Here is a 20,902-nt window from a genome sequence, read left to right on the forward strand (position 1 = left end):
GGAGGTATAAATATCACAAGTTGTTCCTAGTTAATCAGTCTGAATACTACACCCTACTTGGCTCAGTTCTTACAATCACAAATGTGGATTAAAATTATGATTCCACACTTAAGGCACTTAAACCCTGCCTGCTTGTAGCAAGATGGCTGCAAAGCTGGTGTAATGTTGGGGTAGTTCAGCATTCACTGCCACAACTGCTATCATAGCTCTGCTTTGGACAATGCTTAGATTATGGCTACTGATTCAGATTACCTGACTAATAATCCTTAGCCACATACTTGTTCACAAACTATTGAAATGGGTTATTTATACCACCATAGAATTTCTCCCCACCCCCAGCTTTCTTTTGGTGAGGGCATTTGGGAGCTCTTAAGATCTTGTAATCTATATTGGACACCGCTTTGGACAATCCATACCAATGATGTCTGTGGCAGCAACTGACTCATGTTGCAAAACATCAATTAGTGATGAGGTAATGAAGCCATTTATTTATAGTCTGCCTAATACTGAGCTCTGAGGACATGGAATTTAAGCTAAAAATACTTCATCACAAGAGAAAAAGGTTTTCAAGATGTCTAGCTGCAATTAAGTTAATTTGGTTTATTAAAAATAGGTCCTATGTAAAAGTCCGTGATAAGAAGCTGTACAAATAACTGGCAACTATGAAGAGGTTAACAAGACGCACTGTATATCTTCTGTGCTTTTGAAGCAGCACACACAGTGACAGCAAGTCTTTGAAAATTGTGTCTTCCCACTCCTTCAGTCATTCCTGAAGATACTTAAAAGTACTTTCAAAGGACAGCTATGGAGCATGAGGATACAGGGGACAGGGGAACAAGCAGATTGAAAAACAAAAGAAATTTTATTGCTGAAAAGGCCAAGAAGCAGAACATGGAAAAATAATTCAAATAAGAGACCTGAAGAGCTCTAAGAAGGCATATGCTCCGGGAAAGGAGTAAAAAGCAAAATTTCACTAAGTATAGTTTTTCTTCTTTCATTTCACCACCAAAATTGAGGGGGTTGGGGGAGCTGCCCTGATATAATGCTTCTGTCAATCAATTTGTTAAAAAGAGAAAGGAGTCTGGACACAGAATATTGAGGAAGAAACTGTGCCCAAGTGAATTTTGATCAAAATTGGACTGGACTGTGTTGCAGAGACTCCCTTTGAGGAAGCTATTAATCCAGCATTAATTTTTGCTTTCTTTGTTTCTCTCTCAATGGTAGCTCTGACTTTCCAAATAGTTGCCCCTAGTGAGGGAGGCAAGCAGGAACAGGTGCTTCTGCAGGCTTAATTTACTCAACCTCATTACCGATGGACATTGTACAATGGCAGCTTTAAGGTGTCAGTAGGCACATCTTCCCAAAAAATGGCATTTTAAATTATTTTGAACAAAACTGTAGTTGAGGTAAACATTAGGCTAAACTGTTATATGGTCACCATTTAAAAATACCCTCACATTTTAGAATGTGAGCTCTATCATCATTTGGGGGAAATATGTGACACCATTGCTCTCATATGTCTTTATCTTATTTATCCATATATAGGAGCAAGAGGCACTGACTAGACAACAAGGTCTATGAAGAGTAATGGGCAATTTCTGCAAACATAGTGGGGAAGTGGTGGAACACTGTAGGAATTCTGAGAGTAGAATAACAGTATCCTAAAAGCAAATACTAAAACAATCCTAGCATAAAGGTTAGGCTGCTTTACTTCCAAGATGGCATAACATGGACCTTCCCATACAAAGTTGTGCGTGCCATCTTCATATAATTATTAAGAGATACTACAATGGCTGGCAAGCAAGCAAAAGCCCCACTTTAATTGTCACTGATCAAAGAGATATAATGTGTTGCTGACACAAAGATCCACAAAGGACCATTTTGCTAGGTTAACTATTCTGCAACAGGTAGTACAGATGTGGAAGACACAGGAAAGTACTCCATGGATTTGTTCAGATTGTCAGGATTGCATACCTTGATTTTGGGTCATGGGTGAACAGAAAGTGCCACCATAGGCAAATCTCAACAAACTAACCTTATTTAAATTTCCCTCACAATGTGTAGCAAGAGTCTTAGAAGTTCTATAACTGGGCAGGACTGGAATGTAGGGGTCTATAAATGGAAAGATAGCTTTATTCTAGTTTCTGCTACAACTTTGGAACCATTTCACACCAAACTATTCCTGTCAAAATTAACAAGGCTGCCATCAAATTAATCTAAATGTAGGTGAAATCATAGAAGAAAGAAATCTTTGAACATCTATGAGATTGCAAATCTCTCCCAAGATTACAGAAGGGCATTGCACATGACAGAAGTGTAGGAAAAGGACACACTTTCTTCCAAAACAGCATGAGAACCTACATACCCAAACTATTTATTTCACCTTCAAAATCCCAGTAAGCCTTTCAGTTCATCCCCATGAAAGTTACTCTGTTGAAACACACCAGCTTGTTTAACAAGATCAAAAGGTCACCATTTTCATCATTCAGACAAATTTAAAACTGACTCTAATACCTATTTGCATCTTGATCCAACAACCTCTCTGGGTAGCTGGATCAGAGAAATTTGGATACTCAGATTTCACAGTATCATTCCCTAAACATTCAGATCCATAATAAAATTGGCCCCCCCAAATAATAATATGCTATGGCACTGCTTCTTCATGCACATTTCCTTTTTTCTCTTCGATTTGAGGAAACCAGATGGCATAATGACAAAAATTAACTAATCATCCATGGTAATATTGCGGAAAAGGTAAGCCATGGACTCCCCATTGTGGATTCGACGGATAGCTTCGGAGAGAATCAAACTGATATCCACAGTCTTTATCTTAGGACACTGCAGTTTCTGGACTTCATGGGGAACTGTATTGGTTACCACCACCTAGCAATGAGAGGGAAAGAAAACACATTAGAAAATCTGGGTAAACCATCTATTTGGAGAAAATCCACAAGAGACAGAATTGTGCTTCAAAAATTCCAAAGGACACCAAAAAGTTAGATTTTCAGATTGCTTAAGGTGTAAGTATTTGATGTCCTTCCATATATAAGGATTGTGATAATTATTTCACAACCACAAGATTAACAGTGAAAAACCTTGTAGAAGAAGCTGCTGAAAGGAGATCTAGTTAATGATGGTTTGTGAAAATTCCTTTGCACTGCAAAGCTAGAGAATGTGGCCAAAGCTACCTTCCAATTAAGAACAAAAACTTTAAAAGAGGCACATTTAGAGAATAAAAATGTGAACATTGCATAAATAATATTGCAGAATGTACAAAAACATACAGTAGGAATTGTACATTTTCACCCATGTTTCATATCAAGGGTGAGCAACTTGTAGATGGTGGACCACAGCTCCAACCTTAAACCTTAAATGATACAACACCATCAACACCATCAGCAAGACTAAACAACGAGCTGTTCCTTCATCAAAACATTTGTCATCCAGCAACAGATTCAGACAACCTGCTTCTCCCCAGCCAGAAAAGACTTTGTCGTCAATGGGGAAAATTCATTGGCACTAGGCTAAGGGAAACAACAGTTAACATCCAATATCCATTCATGTAGCAAAAAATAACAATTTAACTTGAAATAATACCTATATTGGGACAGAAAGAAAGTGAATAAAATAAAGAGCAGCCAAGGGGGTCTCCTACATGTTCTCCAAGATTCAAGATCAATGGAGTTGCATAAGAGCTATTTTACTTAAAAGAGGACTAAATGACTAAGAACATTCTCAGCTGCAAAATTTCCTATATCATCTGACTCCATGAGACGACATGCAGCATTGGATGGACAGGTTGCTTACCTGTAACCGTGTTTCTTCGAGTGTACTCTGTGAATTCACACTAATGGAGAGGCTGCGCCTCCGCAGGCTCCAACGGATACTCTTCCAAGCTAAAGTTTGAAATTTGGCGGTAACCTCGCCCCTCTCCCCAGAGGGTATAAAAGGGCGCCCTCCGTGCTCACTCCCCAGTTCCTACGCCGCAAAGGCGACGAGAAAGGGAGAGGTTTGCATGTGGGGAAGGAAGGGTGGGATTGTGTGAATTCACAGAGTACACTCGAAGAAACACGGTTACAGGTAAGCAACCTGTCCTTTTTCTTCGTGTACTCTGTGAATGCACACTAATGGAGACTAGCAAGCTGAGGTATAGGTAGGTGGGATAGCAAACCCGACAACGAGTTTAGTGTCCAAACAACACATTTATTAAGCACAAGGTGCAAATGCAAGTGCAATGGTCAAACAACCTAACAGCATATAGTGCAGAGCTGGTCCCAGTCATTAGGATCCAGTAAATAATCACAACATTGTATGTGAATGATAGTCTGTAAGAAATACAGAGGTAAGTATAATCAAATTTCCTGAAATGTAGGCAGAACTATCGAGGAAATAAATCACAGTGTAATGGGTAGGTATAGTACACAAGCACTACATTAATAAACCCTTGAACATATCCTGTGAAATAAGGCCTGAGTGACATCAGTGAACTCGTAAAGAAAAAACATCAGAACTGGCTCTGAGTAAGGCAAGGAACGTTAGGAAAGGCAGGAGGAAAGGATGGACCTGGTGAAGGCCGAGTCCCTGAGGTTCTTTGAGTCCATCCTGTAGTGTGAAACAAAGGGGGTTGGGGTGGACCAGATAGCCGCTCGACAGATGGAGTCTAGAGGGACACCCCGCAGGAAGGCAGTAGAAGTGGGAAGGCCCCTCATCGATCTAGGGCAGATCGAAGGGGTGGGTGGGCGTTTAGCCAACTGGTAGGCAAGTTCAATAGCCTGAGCAATCCAGTGTGAGAGTCTTTGAGAAGAAAGTGGTTCGCCCACAAAAAGTCTAGGCGACTTACGTATATCTTTAGTCCTGTCTCTGTAGAAGAGGAGGGCTCTTCTGACGTCCAGGAGATGGAGTTTCCGTTCCAAAGCAGAAGAAGGATTAGGAAAGAAAGCAGGGAGTATTATATCCTGGTTAAGGTGAAAAGCGGAGACCACCTTAGGTAGGAAGGTGATGTCCAGGCGAAGAACAGCCCTGTCGTGGTGGAAGCAGAGGTAGGGTTCGTCCACCCGAAGGGCAGCCAACTCCGAAGGCCTGCGCGCAGAGGTGATAGCGACTAGGAAGGCAGTCTTCCAAGAGAGAAGGTGAAGGCCGGCGGAGGCCATGGGTTCAAAGGGAGCTGAAGCCAGTTGAGAAAGAACAAGTTCGAGGCTCCACCCAGGGGTCGGAGGTTGAACTGGAGGACGGAGGTTATTGTAACCTCGAAGAAAGGTCTTAATGAGGTTGTTAGAGAAAAGAGAGGGTTGTCCTTGGCGTTGGAAATGCCAGGATAGAGCGGCGAGATAGGATTTTATCGAGGCCAGAGAGAGTTGACGATCCGCGAGAGAAAGTAGGAAGTCCAGGACTAGTGGGATCGATGTGGAGGAGGGATCGACGTCCCGGTCCCGAAGAAAAGTTTGAAACTTAGTAAGCTTGTAAGCATAGGCTCTTGACATAGCCGGCTTGTGAGCGGCACGAAGGATCGCCTGCAGGTCTGGATGGAGAGAATTTATGGAAGTATCCTCCAAGCCGCCAGGTGTAGGGACGGAACGTCGGGGTGGAGGACCTGTCCCTTCTGCGAAGATAGGAGATGAGGGAGAGTCGGGAGAGTGCGAGGAGGCTCTGCGCACATCCGGAGTTGTCAGGACCCAGGCTGCAGAGCACCAATAACCATGCACGGAGACCAGAATCTATCTAATATCTTTATTAAAGGAATATATAAAGTCAATAAAAACAGGTGAAGAATATAGTTCAGAAGTAGACCTTTCAGGAAAGGTCAAATATAGTCCAGGAAAACAATGTCCAATATGTGATATTAGAGTCCAAAGTTATAATCCAATAACCAAAACACACACTTTGCCAGGCAAAGTGTGGGGAAATGACAGGGTCCTTTAGTCCAATGAAGCTTGACAACAAGGCTGGAAGCAAACTAGATTCTTGGCAACAAGGCTTGATACGTGGCTACAAAAGACAATAAGCAAGAACAGGGTCCGTGGCGAGGTCCGTGGAACAAGGAAAGCTTGATGCTAGAACAAGGTCCGTGAAACAAGGCTTGGAGCTTGGTCCTGGAGGCAAGGGACTGGAGTAGCGTAGTCCACACACGATCTCACTCCACAAGGTGACGAATTGACTCCGCAAGGATTTCTTTGCGGGCAAACACCTATATGGGATCTTGTTTTCCCGCCAAGGAACACTTTCCCTGGGGAACAAGAAACGAAACCTATACTGTGTCCAGATGCTTGACTCCTTAAAGTTTCCCAAGGGAAACAGACTTAATCAGCTAATTGTCTGGCAGCTATCCTGGCGCTCCTGCGAGTCGCCTCCCGAGCGCCTCTATCTCGATTATAATAATCCCGGCGAGAAAATGGGGGAGATTTCTGCTCAAGGCTTGTTTGGCTGACTTCTGGTGGGCAAACATCTTGCAGGTGCAAGGGCTCCAATTCTGGCTGAAATGGTGGGAAACCCAAGTTTTCCTCGTCATCTGCCACAATAGTACTTGGAACGGGACTACATGGCCCATGAGTCATCACAGGAGTAGAGTAGGGTACCACGGCTGGCGTGGCCATGCAGGGGCAATTAGGATGGCCGATGTCGGCGTCAGATAGAGTCTCTCTATTACCCTCGAGATTAGAGGGAAGGGAGGAAAAAGATAAACGGGTTCGAGAGTCCAGTCGAGGAGAAACGCGTCTCTGAGACAGCCCGGAGTCGAGTTTGGAGGGAGTCTCGCTCCGAAGCGAGGAAGTTGAGCGTTCGAGGGGGAGGCAAAGAGGTCTAGAGTTGGCCACCTCCAGTCATCAAAGACGGATTGCAGGACTTCGGGATCGAGATGCCACTCGTGGGGGGAGGTCGTCATTCTGCTTAGAGAGTCCGCTAGCGTGTTTTGGGCACCCGGTAGGTGAACCGCCGAGAGGGTTATGTGTCTCGGTATGCACCATAGCCAGATGTCCATTGAGAGAGTCATCAGCTTCCTCGAGCCCGTACCTCCTTGTTTGTTGATGTAGTACATGACTACTACGTTGTCCGTTTGGATTAGAACAGTATTTTGGGGAAGAAAGCGAGCAAACGCTCAGAGAGCTTTGAAGATTGATAACAGTTCTAGAAAGTTTATGTGGTGAGACTTGTCCTGATCGGACCAAAGGTCCCTGACAGTGAGGTTCGACATGTGAGCTCCCCACGCAAAATTGGAGGCGTCGGTCGTGATGGTGACTGACGGAAGCGGAGAATGGAAGGGAAGTCCCACACAAACGTTTGCTGGGTCCTGCCACCAATGAAGGGAGAGGCGAACTTGGTCCGGTACCGTGAGAAACCTCGAGCTCGGGTGCCGATGGGGTTTGAAAGAGTCTATAAACCATCTCTGAAGAGGTCTGAGACGCAGCCTGGCGAAAGGGGTGACCATGACCGCGGAGGCCATATAACCCAGAAGGACTTGGACAGAGTGGGCTCTGACCCTGCGGTTGTGGAGGAGGAGAAAGAGGTGCTGCTGAAGGGCTAGGAACCTGTCCCTCGGCAGGGAGGCAGTTTCCGCGAGAGAGTTGAAGAGAGCTCCGATGAAGCGGATTTCTGTGGTTGGGAGGAGTTGGGATTTTTCGAAATTCAACTGAAGGCCCAGCCGTTGTAGAAGGGAGAGGGTTTGAGAGACGTGGATTTGAAGGGACGAGGGGTCGGATGTGACAATCATCCAATCGTCCAGATAAGGAAAGATCATTATGCCTTGTTTTCTTAGATGTGCTGCCACCACGGCGACCACCTTCGTGAAGACCCTTGGGGCCGTAACGAGGCCGAAAGGGAGAACTGTGAACTGGTAAGACTGTCTCAGGAGCTTGAAGGAGAGGGATCGGCGTATCGAGACGTGGAAATACGCGTCCCGTAAGTCTATAGAGGCAAAGTAGTCTCCGTGTCGGAGCATTGGGAGGATGGAGGCTACCGAGACCGTTTGAAATTTTGAAGGTAGAATGAAGAGGTTTAAGGCTCGTAGGTCGAGGATGGGCCGAAGACCTCCGCCTCTCTTGGGTACCGTAAAGTACCTTGAGAAGAAACCTCAAGTGTCCTGCCCGGAAGGAGAAGGCTGGATTGCGCCCTTCGCCAGAAGGGAGTCGACCTCGGAGCAAATCTCTGGAGAAGAGTCGGTGTGAAGGTTGTGACCCGTGGGGGGCAAAGTTTCGAATTGCAAGGCGTAGCCATCCCTGACAATGCGGAGAACCCAGGCATCTGAGGTGATAGACTCCCATTCGTGGTAGAAAGGAGCTAGACAATCGCGGAGAGAGCAGAGAGGAGAGTTTTGGTCGGAGCCGAAGAAAGGCATGGTAGTGGCAGTAGTAGTGTAGGTAGAAGTGTCCCCGAAAGAGTGGGCGTCAGGCCCGACGTTGGGGTTGTGGCATAGCTGTAGCACCCTTGCCTCGACCTTTCGGGACCTGGTGCTGGCGGCGAGGTTGTTGCTGGTGACTGTGGTGACTCGAGCTCGACGAACGTCGAAATGGTTGGTGACGAAAAGGCTGAGGGAAGCGACGGTATCGTTGAGGGAACCAACGGGTTCGTTGAGCCTGGGGCTGATCGGTCCCGCACTTTGATGCGAGGATCTTGAAGTTATGGTTGGACTTCAGTTGTCATCAGTGCCTGAGTTGAAAAGACCCTGAGTGTCGAAGGGAAGGTCTTCGATCACTTGTCGAGAGGAAGAAGAGAGTCCTGAGGACCGAAGCCATGCATGTCGTCTGATCACAATTGCGTGGGCAATCATCTTTCCGGCGGTATCGCTGGTGTGTTTCGCCATTTGGATTTGGTGGTGTGCAAGGGAGTCCGCCTCCTGCTGGAGGGTTGAGAGAACTGACCGGTCTTCGTCAGAAAGTTTGGCGAAGAAAGGTTGGGCTTTTCCCCAGAGGATCTGTTGGTAAGCGCCCATACAGGCTCCGTAGTTTGCCATACGGCAAAGGAGGAGAGCGCCGGAGTACAGCTTGCGGCGTACAGCATTGAATCTTTTACCTTCCCTGTCGGCAGGGGAGTTGGACTGTCGACCCGACGATTGGGAGGCCTTTACCACCATGGAGTTTGGATCAGGGTGATGTTTGAGCCATTCCAAGGCTTCATCATCGGTTCGGTACCAGGCCTCTATTTTCTTAGAGGTTGGAGGTATCGAAGATGGAGTCTTCCAAGATGCCTGGATTACGTCCAGGAGGTATGGAAGAAAAGGCAGTAAGGTGGCTGGTGGGGCTTGAGCCTGGACCCTTTTGAAAACAGGGTCGGTGACAGCTTTTGACGTTTGTTTAATTTCCATCCCCAGAGCGTCTGCCATTCTGACCATCTGGTCGGAGAAAGCCCGGATATTATCCGTCGGGGAGGGTGGGTCGACCTCGTAGGCGTCGTGAGGCGGGGAGAGGTCGAGGCCGAGAGAGACAACCGAGGCGGAGAGGATCGACTCGGGGTGTTCGATATCGGGGTCATCCTCCTCGGGCCCTTGAAGGGACCGGGGAGGAGAAACAAGCGCAGAGTCCTGTTGAGGTATCACCTCAAGAGCAGCAGCAGCAGGCTGTGGACGAACGCCCTTGGAGGCAGAGGCCTGGGCGGCACGAGCTAGGCGCGTCATCTGTCTGCCCCTCTCAGGTGTTTGAGACGGAGGGAAAAGTTCTTGTCGAGCCTGAGGGCGCGATGAGGCTGGCTGAGGAACTTTAATGACTGTCCTGACTGACCGGTCGGGAGAGACTTGAGCGTCCACATCCGAGGACTGACCATGAGGAGAAGAAGAGTGGAGGCGTTGTGCCGGTTGGATAGGGGAGGATCTCCTGGAGGAGGCCACGGAGGAGGGGACGTCCTTCTTAGAAGAAGCTGAGGAGGACGACCTCTGAATCATTCGCTTCTTTGCTGGAGGTTGCTTCGACGCGACCCTTAGCGATTTACCCGGCGTCGGTGGAATCGGGCACACAGCTGCCGAGTCAGACTGGGCTCGTCTGGATTCCTCCTGGGCCCTCTTAAAGGCAATCTTCATGGCGGAAGAAGATGGCAGCGAAGCCAGGCGGGATCGAGTGGAAATGGCTGAAGTCACCGAGCTCGAAGTCGATGAAGGGCCCATCTTGACCGACCGGGTCGAAACAGTGGCTGTAGTCACCGTGCAGGGCGGTTTGGTCGATTTAGCTCTCGAAGTTTTCGAGGCCTTGGATGATATCGACGGAGTAGGCCTGGATGCCATCGAGGCCGAAGTGGAAGTAGAAGCTTCGGGAGCAAGGGTCTTCTCGTAGAGAGCTGCTCGGAGTCTCGCAGCCCTATTTCTCCGGGCCTGAGCTGTAAAGGCCAGGCAAAAACGGCAGGTACCGACGACGTGACTTTCACCGAGGCAGAAAAGGCACTTAGCGTGGCCGTCGGAATCTGGAATCTTAGTGGCACATTGAGTGCAGCTCTTGAAACGCGTAGTCGACATAGGAACGAAGAGTCCGAAGTGAGCTTTGCGGCGGAAAAAAAGGAACTGGGGAGTGAGCGCGGAGGGCGCCCTTTTATACCCTCCGGGGAGAGGGGTGGGGTTACCGCCAAATTTCAAACTTTAGCTTGGAAGAGTATCCGTTGGAGCCTGCGCAGGCGCAGCCTTCTCCATTAGTGTGCACTCACAGAGTAAACGAAGAAAAAGCAGGATTGTATAAACGTTAATTTGCAACTTTCAGATTAGTTTTTAAATTCTGAAGGGCAAAAGATAAAATGGAATCAATATTCTGGGTTTTTTTCCTGTGGCACAGCAACAATTCAGCAGTGAGCTTCCAATACATTGCTCCTCTGCTTGCCAGTATTCACACCAAAAAGGAGATCAGGAAACACTACAGCACCACAATCCTCTCAGTGGAGGAAAATGTTATGGCCAGAAGACTGAAGCTATCAAAACAGGCCACTGGAATAGCATATGCATAACATAGCATTGGTTTGGATCATGACCAATCCTTTGGGCAGTCCCACTGATGGGTCAAATCAGTCATGACAAACATGTCCCACTGACTTCAGGGGGGCTGCTCTAAACATGATTAAACCTGAATCCAGCTCATAGTCTGGGAATATGAAATGATGAACTATGGCATTTTGAAAAATAAACCATGCTCTGTGTGAAGAGATGTAAGAAGACATAATGGAAGTCATAGCTGCGCTGCTTAAAGGATTTTCTTCAGAAAAAGAAACCCCAGGCGATACCCTTTTTGGAATACTTTGTTTAAACTTCACAATTATTCTTCTGGAGTGACAAATGGGTGAGATTTGCTCTCCAGTCCTACAAAAAATGTTTATGATAAAGGAACCTTCTCTCTTGCTGCAAACACCTGCAATGAGAAGGACAGAAAGAGGCAGGTCCTTCTCATTGCAGAAACAGAAACCAAATTGGTTTGTTCTGTCTGTTTCCATACTGAATATCTGCAACAATCCTGTATCCAAGCATAAAACATGTGTGCCCACTGGTAGACCTTCATCCATAATATATTTTAGAACAAAGAAGAACACGTCATTATCTACTGGCAGGAGGGTGAAAGAGTAGTATCTGCAGCTATAGGGACCTGCCTCATCAATGGACGACTCTTCAATCAAACGTGGGGCATCTGCAGATAAGAGCCCATGAGTGGCCATGATGAAGATCTTGTAAGCACCACGCTCTTTCAGGATTTCTGCAGCTGCCACAAAGCTTTCCACATCATCTATTATGTCATCCTGAAAAGCAAAGGAAATCCCAATTAAAAACTAGATGTTACTAAAATTCTCACAGGCTATGTCTGTAAATTCAAAATCATCAGAAGATGCCTCAGAGGTGTGCGAAATATGTTAGGACACTGCCAGTAAGTAATTTAGCAGCAGCTCTATTGTATCAAAATGTTGTGAAACTACAAACTAGAAAACAAATATTTCCCACAAATGTGTCCGAAAAAAAAAAACTTTGTTGTAACAGACTGTCCAGTGACAGAAAACATCTCTGAACAACAAAAATTACTTTAGATGCTCTGCTGGTGTCAGATATCTTTCTTCCAAAGATAGGTATTAATTGTAGTGTTAAATGCTTCTGGCAGCAACTGCTTGGAGAACACACTTAGTATCTCACAATATGTTTCGCGAAAAGGTAGACATATTTCCCCTTAGGACATTTTCTTGCTGTGGGACGCCAAGCAGGTAAACAGAGCACCATGCTATCAGTCGTGGGGAACACTGGGGAACCTGCATAGACCTCAGTACCCTTGCCATTTGACTGGGAGGTTGTGAAATGCTAGAACTACGTTACTAGTATTTGCTGGAAGAGCAGTTCAAAATCTGTTACTTGCCTCCCGCAAGGCAATCATAGGGAATTCTCTGACACAAAAGGCAGCATATCTATGGCACAAATATATCATTCTAACATAAACTGGGGAACAAGAAAGATGTTATCATTTATTGAGATTTGGCTCTTTTTACACACTTAATCACAAGAGATTTCAGGAATCCACCAGAGTAATATAATAGATACAAGAATGCAATGTCTTTATTCAATTAAGTACGGAAAAAGTGAAACAGGAAGATCCAGGGTAACTGTTTAGTGTTCCAGTAGAAACAATCAGCTGATGGCTTGTAGCCCAGAATTGAAATCCCATCTACATGCAGGTATAAATAATTCAAACAGATGAAACTCAGAAAAAACATCTAATCCAAAAATCATTCACTCTTTTAGCTTTATTGTTCCTTACCACAATGATGGCAATTCTACCTCCAACATCTCCTACTACTGTTATTGGTGGTTTCTCTTTGGCCATCATCACTAATGGGGAAAAATTCAACAAAATCATAGAATAAGAGTTTTATTGAATGCCATATATATTCACTTTTCATGCTTTACAAATTAATGCTCAGTGCAGTCTTCATATTCAGCATAATGATATTAATTCATTTTACTTCCCTAAAAAATAGTATGAAGAATACATATAAATAGTCTTTTAACAAGGAACAATGATAACCCTCTGTCCATTACAATAATTTCTGAATTAATGCTATGAAACTACAAACATTTTGAGGAACATTTGTTTTCATAAAACCTATATTATTGCATATTTATATGGAGAGAGCTGGAATCATTCAGATATACTTCAAATTCTCTGCAAATGGCAGCATATCAGTAAATATCATTACAATTACAATCTTTGTAAATACCATTACAAGGTTTAAAACACAGGAAAGTCAGATGCTCTGACTATATAACCTTTTCTTTGATTGGGCTTGTCCCCATATGAGCCGCTCCGAGTCCCCATTGGGGGAAATGGAGGTGGCATACAAAAATAAAGTTAATAATAATAATAATAATAAAAATAATAATATTCTCTAAATCTGCAGCAAGGCCTGAGGAAAGTTCATCAATAGGAGTAATATATAAAAACCAGCATAAACAAGACACTGTAACTATCAAATGTAAAGAAGAATCCAGCCATTTAGTGAAGGATCTGATTTTGTGATGCCCTCCAACTGACTTTCCTCAACACTGCATGTCCTGCATTTATGTGGATACCCTAAATACTCAACAGATCCTTGATGGGAATTCTGTACTGCCATCTTGCCAATGCACAGAGGCAGTGAGTATGAAAGAAGTTTTTTTATGTTTAAGATGAAGACAGGAGTCCATAACTCTACATGTATTACTTTGTAGTAACTTCCATCATGTTTCATGGGTTTTCCTTCCCACTAAGTGTCACAGTCCAAGCTAAAATGGCATCAGAGCTTGTGTAATGACTCTACAATTACCTACCGTTGTTGGCTTAACATTAATTTTGTCTAGGTAATAGCAAAACCCTCTTGGTGGAGGGATTGAACCCCAAATCTAATTGCTAATCTCAATTAGAGTAGATCAACTGAATTGGTGGAATTTAATGTAAGACTTAACGTAGTATTCAGCCACTGATTTAGTTGGGACTTTCAATTGGATTTACTCTTATGCGGGACAATGCCTCGACCAGGAATAGACAACTTGAAAAGTGTAAAGGCCAATTTTTGCCCTGGGGACCTCTAAGGCCACAAGTCGTTCCCCAAATGCTATCTTCCTAGGAAGTGGTGGAAAATGCATGTGTGGTTTTGAAAAGAAGACATCTTTCAAATGCAAAATAGTGCAGGGAGCCCTACAATATATTCACTATTTTCCAGAAAAGACAATTCATTTTTTTTTTTTGCCAGAAAAATGATGACAAAAAACCTGAAATAGTAGTCTTGGAACTACATATGTTCTTAGGCCCACACTTTATCTACTTCTGTCCTAAAATAATATTTGTGGCTTCTAGCATTAAAATACAAAACACCTAATAAAATGGAAAAGAGAAAAGAAACTTTTTTAAAGAACAGTGAGGTCGGTTAAGTAGAAATTCCACTCTATTTGACTTGTATATCTTGTTTCAACAAACAATCTCCTATTGCTATAAACAGACAAAACATTTACAATTACATTTCATCTCTAAGCCATTCTGTAATAGAGATCATAATACGACTGCTACTATTAATTACTTCTGCCGTATTAAAGTGTGCACTTAAAAAAACAACGAATGACACATTAGTCAAGGGCACAGACCTACCCGGTTTAGAAAGATTATTTCTTTTACTTGAACAATTATTTATAAAGGAAAAAAAAACAAGCCTTTGTTCACCTAACCTTAAAGAAAAAAAATTACATTGCTCTAGAGGTAGAATAAATTTCCAGAGTCAATCTGGCTAGTTTCTTTCCTTCTCAGCTCATTTCAAAATAGTAACAAGATACCTAGTAAAAAGACATTCCTAAACATTTCACACTAAAGGCAATGTATTTTTGATGTAATGACTATTTAGGTTAAAAAATTAAGAATGCAGGTTTAATCTCCATGGAGCAAATTCATAACACTGCGATTTCCATAAGTCAAACATAACAAAAGCCTTGTTAAAAGATGGTAAGATTATAACCATTATAATCATTATAGATAATATAATGTCTTTATGGGATTTTAAAATATTTACAATTTACAATACAGCATTTAAAGTACTTTATAAAGTTATCATTCTAAATGGATTCAGCGATTCAACTAATCATTCAAAAATGTGAAATATTACCAATGATTCTGTCTCTCGTGCTAAGTTAATTCATGAGACAAATAGTTGATTCACAAAGAAAAATTAACCTGTTTTCATGTTATCAAGGATACTACAGTGCGAAAAGCGTGTTATTTGAACATAGGTGTGTGAGAGTGACAAGTCCACTTGGCCACTAAGCACTGTAGATGGGCAAGGCCAGGTCAAAATAATAATATTCAAATCTGAGCACTGAAATAGCAAGTCATAGATAAGACAGGCTTATAAGCTAATTTTTATTGTTTATGATGCAATGTTACTCAAAAGGAGTAGTTCATGGACCCATGTAACTCCATGAGTCATGACCTTCTGGTCCCTAGAAAGTCACCAGGAAAGAAACAACTGTAGCCAACAACATAAACATGGTATCGATTCCTGGTCTTCCAAATCAGCAATTTAAGCAGATATAATAAACGCATATAAAAGCTACACTTACAAACAAGTTGAAGTTAAGTTTTTAAAAACCAAGAAAGGCTGAGTAATAGTTCCTAGTTACTTTAAAGTTATTATTAAAGGGGCATTTTAAAATACTTTTTATTAGAATGTTTCATTTTATACTATTGTTTTATCAAATTGAAATTGTTTTTTAACAAACAGAACAGTAACAACAAAGTGATGAAATAAAGAATGCTGTTTAATATTAACAGTAAGGCATTAGTTATGCAGTGCTGTGACGTGAGCTAGAATATGAATTAATTTTTAAGGTAACATCCTAAGCTCTGGCTCAAATCACCTCTTCCATCTGTGCATAATAAGTGAAGAGAAGCCTGGACCCAAGAATCCTGCACTTTATTTTTAGAAATGCTACACTGCCTCTCCTCCAATTGGATTTCAAGATAGTATATAAAGCCACAAATAAAATTACTTATTGAAAACATAGTACAATAAAGATCTTCACAGATGATTGACAGACTGTGCTTAGATAGCAGAAAACTAAAATTGAGATAGCATCATGTACTCCATAAGCTTTTTCTCTGTCGTCTCCAGTCAAAAGAGAAATCTACATCTCTAAAAATCCCTTGAAAATCAGTTTGAAAAGTTTGCACCAGCGAAGTACACACTCACTCACTCACTACTGCATTCTTGAAATGCGATTTATAACACCCTTATTTATTACAAAAATCACTACAAGTACAGTAGAGTCTCACTTATCCAACATAAACGGGCCGGCAGAACATTGGATAAATGAATATGTTGGATAATAAGGAGGGATTAAGGAAAAGCCTATTAAACATCAAATTATGTTATGATTTTACAAATTAAGCAGCAAAACATCATGTTATACAACAAATTTGACAGAAAAAGTAGTTCAATACGCAGTAATGCTATGTAGTAATTACTGTATTTATGAATTTAGCACCAAAATATCACAATGTATTGAAAACATTGACTACAAAAATGCGTTGGATAATCCAGAACGTTGGATAAGCGACTGTTGGATAAGTGAGACTCTACTGTAGCTGCATCACTTTTGACTTATTTACTCAAGCAAGCAAAGAGCTTAACTAGGGTATTTTTCTTACCATTTTGCTTTTCTAAGTTAATAAAACTATTATTTTTTATATATGAAGGAGCCAAGTAAAATGGTACATCTCTTTCCTTTTCAGTTGGAATTAGGTCTTAGCGTACTTAATTGCTCAGCTATTTGCTAGCAAAGGTATCAGATAACCTCACTGTGTATGTCAGTCCAATTTTAAAATGCTGAGCTTGGCTGGGAATTAACCTACCTTAAGACTGCTACTACACAATCTGATAGTTTGTTGATTCAGCAGAGAATATAGGAGAGCTCTAACACAGGAGCATCGTACTTAGCAAACTGAATGAAAATAAAGACAGTAAAAGACAAGCAACGTACAGGGCAGCTCCAGACCAGTGTGCAATGTTGTGTTTTTTACTGTTGGAGGTGAGTGTCGGCCATCATCCATGTCTTGCTCCGTGCACTGCGCCTCCCCGTGGATGACTGCCAGTCCCAGCCGCAGCCGCTCAGCATAAGACTGGGCCCTACACAAACATAAAAGCCTGTTAGTGTTATGGAAGCCTTTTCTTTTGGAAAAGTCCTCTGCTCTGGCCTGTTTCCAGTGCTTAATTTAAACAATATTCAACTAAGGAAAGGAATTTTCACATTTGTGTGTTTGCTTTTCAACAAACAGGAATTGGCAGATAAACCCTATCACTTTTCTGTTGTTGCCTTTACACTTTTTTTAACCCCAAAGGAGATTTGATTCTTGCTATCTCAATAGGACAGCAAGATGCTATTAACTGTGGAGGAACAGCACACACAGGAATAATGTGTCATTCTTCCTATTAAGATCTGAGAAACAGATATCTAAAGATAGAATGATCTGTTACAGCTTGAGAATCCCTTACATAGAGTTCTGAAATCAAAAAAACTTGAAAATTGTCCATTTAAGACAGTGACACTCTTGATTTCTGATAGCTCAAGGTACACAAATTTTGTCTCATGCACAAAATTATTACAAAATTGTGTATAAATTATCTTCAGGTTATGTGTATAAGATATATATGAAACATAAATGAATGTCATGATTAGATTTGGGTCTCATCTCCAAGATACTTCATTACGTATATACACATATTCAGAATCCAACCCCCTACAATCCAAAATACAGAACACTTCTGGTCCAAAGCATTTCAGGTAAGAGATACTCTGCCTATACTATCTGATGAAAGAATCTTCATATACCTAACAAAATTAGTACCACCTCCTCCTTCCCTCTTTCTTCAAATTATCTGTTGACATTAGCTAAAACTGACAAGGTAAAGAAAAATAAAGTGAAAAACATACCAAAAACAATTAATGTTGCAAATAATCCATGAATCATCTTCCCAAATACTACTTGTGTGTATCTTTTTCTATATCTATCTATCTATCTATCTATCTATCTATCTATCTATCTATCTATATACACACACACACACACACACACATATATATATATATAAATGAAAAGCATTTTACCTTTTAGCAGCATCAGGACTCTTAGCTACAATTACTGCATTTCTGTAATCGGGAATCTGAAGAAAAGAAAAAAGATTATTTAAAGCAATATAGTTCTAGTTTTGATTAACCTATTTCAGTCTTGCATGTATGTGAAAAGTATCCTACACAGTAGATTATATTCTTTTGTTACTACTGAAGACTGTAGGAAATACTAACACATTCCCCAAAGACTGTGAGTCATGTAAACCGCTTTTTAATACTTATGCACTGTTGTTAAATTCACTGCTGCAGGGCATGTCTATACATCATCTATGTATCTGTCTAGACTTCATCTATGTCTTCTAATTCAACTAAAACATGAACTTATGAATAGTATCCATTAGGCTGACATGGACTAGTAGATGCTAACTTGAATAAGGATCTCTACGTTGAGACAAACTAGTAGATCTGAACCTCCTCTGCCTCCAACCTCCCCCACCCTGCCCTATCAATTGCCCCTTTTTTCCAAACTGTTCCCCATGAGGCAAAACAGGCACATGAATAGCTTTACCTCACAGGGCAATGGCAGCTTTGGAAGACAAGGCGATTTTAACCAGGCATGGTGGTAAGGGGTATGTTTGCTTCTTCCCTCAGAACCATACTGATAATCTGTCTCACCCTTTCATCTCTGAAACAGCTACTACCACTCTCAAAAATAGAGCCACAATTTGAGAGTTAATCCTCTCTGATGCTATAAAACCTACAGTGTGATTGATGACCCACAAGGGCAATTTTTCCCTAGGAGAAAACCAGGGGCTCCATGTATTATCATGCATCCCTCTGAGTTTCAGGCTCCTTCTATACTGCCATATAAAATCCAGGGTATCTGCTTTGAACTGGATTATATGACAATTTAGAAGTGGCCTCTGTGTGTTTCTTCAAGCAAGTCTGAAAATGAGGAATGCCAAAGTGTTTTCTAATCAAACTGAGAATATAACTAGTAATGGATAGTGTTTACATTACCTCTTCTTGTATATACTGTAGCAAGAAAGGTGATGCCCTCAAATTGTCAACAGGAAAACTAAAAAAACCCTGAATTTCTTTCTGGTGAAGATCCATAGTGATGATGTGGCTTAAACCTAAAAAGAACACAGATTAAAACTCACATCAGAACTCAAATTAGACGTGACATATGAATCCCCTTACTGCACTCCTAAACACCGGAGATTTAAAAATTACATTCACATGGTGGTCAGCATTAATTACCCGTGTGTACCTAATCTCTGAGGTTGGGGCAATCAGAACACTTCATTCACTACTATTTAAAATTCAGAGTAAGCACAAAACCTAAGTACATGGCTCTGATGTTTTCATTCAGGTCTCTAATACAGTGTTTTGATGTTTGGTTTCTAGACAGATTTGTATCAAGGTTCAGTAACCTGTAACAGATATCTCACTTTTGAATGCAAACTTCAAGTATCCAAGGATATTAAGTGAGAAAACCCTTCTTTTTTTAGTGATTTCATTTAATTTAACATTTTCTTCAAGAATTCTAAGATTAGAACACATGGTTTTCACTCTTTGCTCTCACCTTACAATAACGAAGTAGGGTAGAGGGAAATATGCCAATTTGCTCAGGATCACATGGTAAACTTATTCTTCATTGAGGTCAGATTAATTATCACCTAACACAACGGTGGAAGGGAAAATACTGGTGTATCTGACAGTCCACTCACCTGCTTTGGCCAACATGGAAGCAAGGAGTTTGCATACAATTGAGCCTCTCTTCCTCATTTTGCTTTGTTTGCTGTAGGGGAAGTAAGGAATTACCCCAATGATATTTCTGGCACAGGATGTCTTCAGTGCATACGCCATAATCAACAGTTCCATCACGGCAGTGTTCACATCTCTGAAATGGTTGAAAATATGAAATCAGCAATCCATGTGCCAGGAAAACTTCTTGACAGCAACAGCTTCCTTCTAAGCAAAAACAATGTCAGCCCAAATACCATAAGCAGTTTTTAAAGAAAATCCCCTGCTTCAAGTTTCTGTGATGTAACTAACTTCATAATTCTCCAGAAGGACCCTGGGGTTTCTGCAGATACCTATCAAAGGTTCCATAATCTAAAGAGCAGCCAGAGCAGACAAGTTGACCAGAAAGGCTATTACCAAGTCCCTATAGTCCTTGATCAGAGGAGACTTGGGTGCATGGTTACTTTGCATACGGCTCAAATATCCCAGCAACTGCCCTACACTCAACAACAGTACACACAAGAATGAATCTCACATTCTCTGCAATGAACACAGGTTTTAAGACAGATACATTACCTTTTTGGACCGATAGAATAATTTGAGAGATGTTCCCAATAGAAAAAGTCTGAAAAGTACCTTCTCTTAAGTTATCTAACATAGGGGGAAAGATTGTATTACATCTTTTTAAAAACTGCATCATTCAAATTAAAAATCCTGTTCGGAGAAAGAATTTCTGACATGGAAAAAGACTTCAACATCCCCACTACACGGAAATGTATACAGAATATTTTTTCTTCCTGTCTTTAAAACAGAAGGAGCTTAATTTTATTATCCATGGGCTCCACACACTATCCCATGAACTATTTAATTACTTTTAAGAGAAGGAATGTTCTTGCCCAAAGCTTGGAAGCCATACTGAAAAAGTTCCTGTGTTAACTGTATTTATTTTTAAAAGTTGGCATTTTCTCAATAGTAATATGATGCTGCAACAATAAATAGCCTTATTCATGCTATTACTTTTTAATTTGATTACTTTCCAATTACTCCATGTGGACAATAATCCTTCAAGATAACCTCAAAGGTAATCTTTTGAAGAAAAATATTACCTATTATGATAGAAAACTAGCATTT

The 20,902-nt window shown here is 41.8% G+C and overlaps 1 protein-coding gene across 3 annotated transcripts in view; it reads right to left on the reverse strand.

Moving 5' to 3' along the window:
* Positions 1-843: 843 nt before the first annotated feature.
* prpsap1 (phosphoribosyl pyrophosphate synthetase associated protein 1) overlaps positions 844-20,902 on the reverse strand; it is a 35,023-nt gene continuing 14,964 nt past the window's right edge. For all 3 annotated transcript variants that reach the window (XM_008104374.3, XM_003217190.4, XM_008104373.3), the window contains 7 exons: positions 19,756-19,928; positions 19,043-19,158; positions 18,059-18,114; positions 16,934-17,079; positions 12,690-12,760; positions 11,542-11,688; positions 844-2,883 (listed from right to left, as the gene is read on the reverse strand). In XM_008104374.3, coding sequence (XP_008102581.2) covers positions 2,725-2,883; positions 11,542-11,688; positions 12,690-12,760; positions 16,934-17,079; positions 18,059-18,114; positions 19,043-19,158; positions 19,756-19,928 — 868 coding nt within the window. In that variant the 3' untranslated portion in view covers positions 844-2,724. The remainder of the gene's footprint in view (positions 2,884-11,541; positions 11,689-12,689; positions 12,761-16,933; positions 17,080-18,058; positions 18,115-19,042; positions 19,159-19,755; positions 19,929-20,902) is intronic.

Source organism: Anolis carolinensis, chromosome 2 (assembly GCF_035594765.1).
Source record: "Anolis carolinensis isolate JA03-04 chromosome 2, rAnoCar3.1.pri, whole genome shotgun sequence".
Classification (NCBI taxonomy): domain Eukaryota; kingdom Metazoa; phylum Chordata; class Lepidosauria; order Squamata; family Dactyloidae; genus Anolis; species Anolis carolinensis.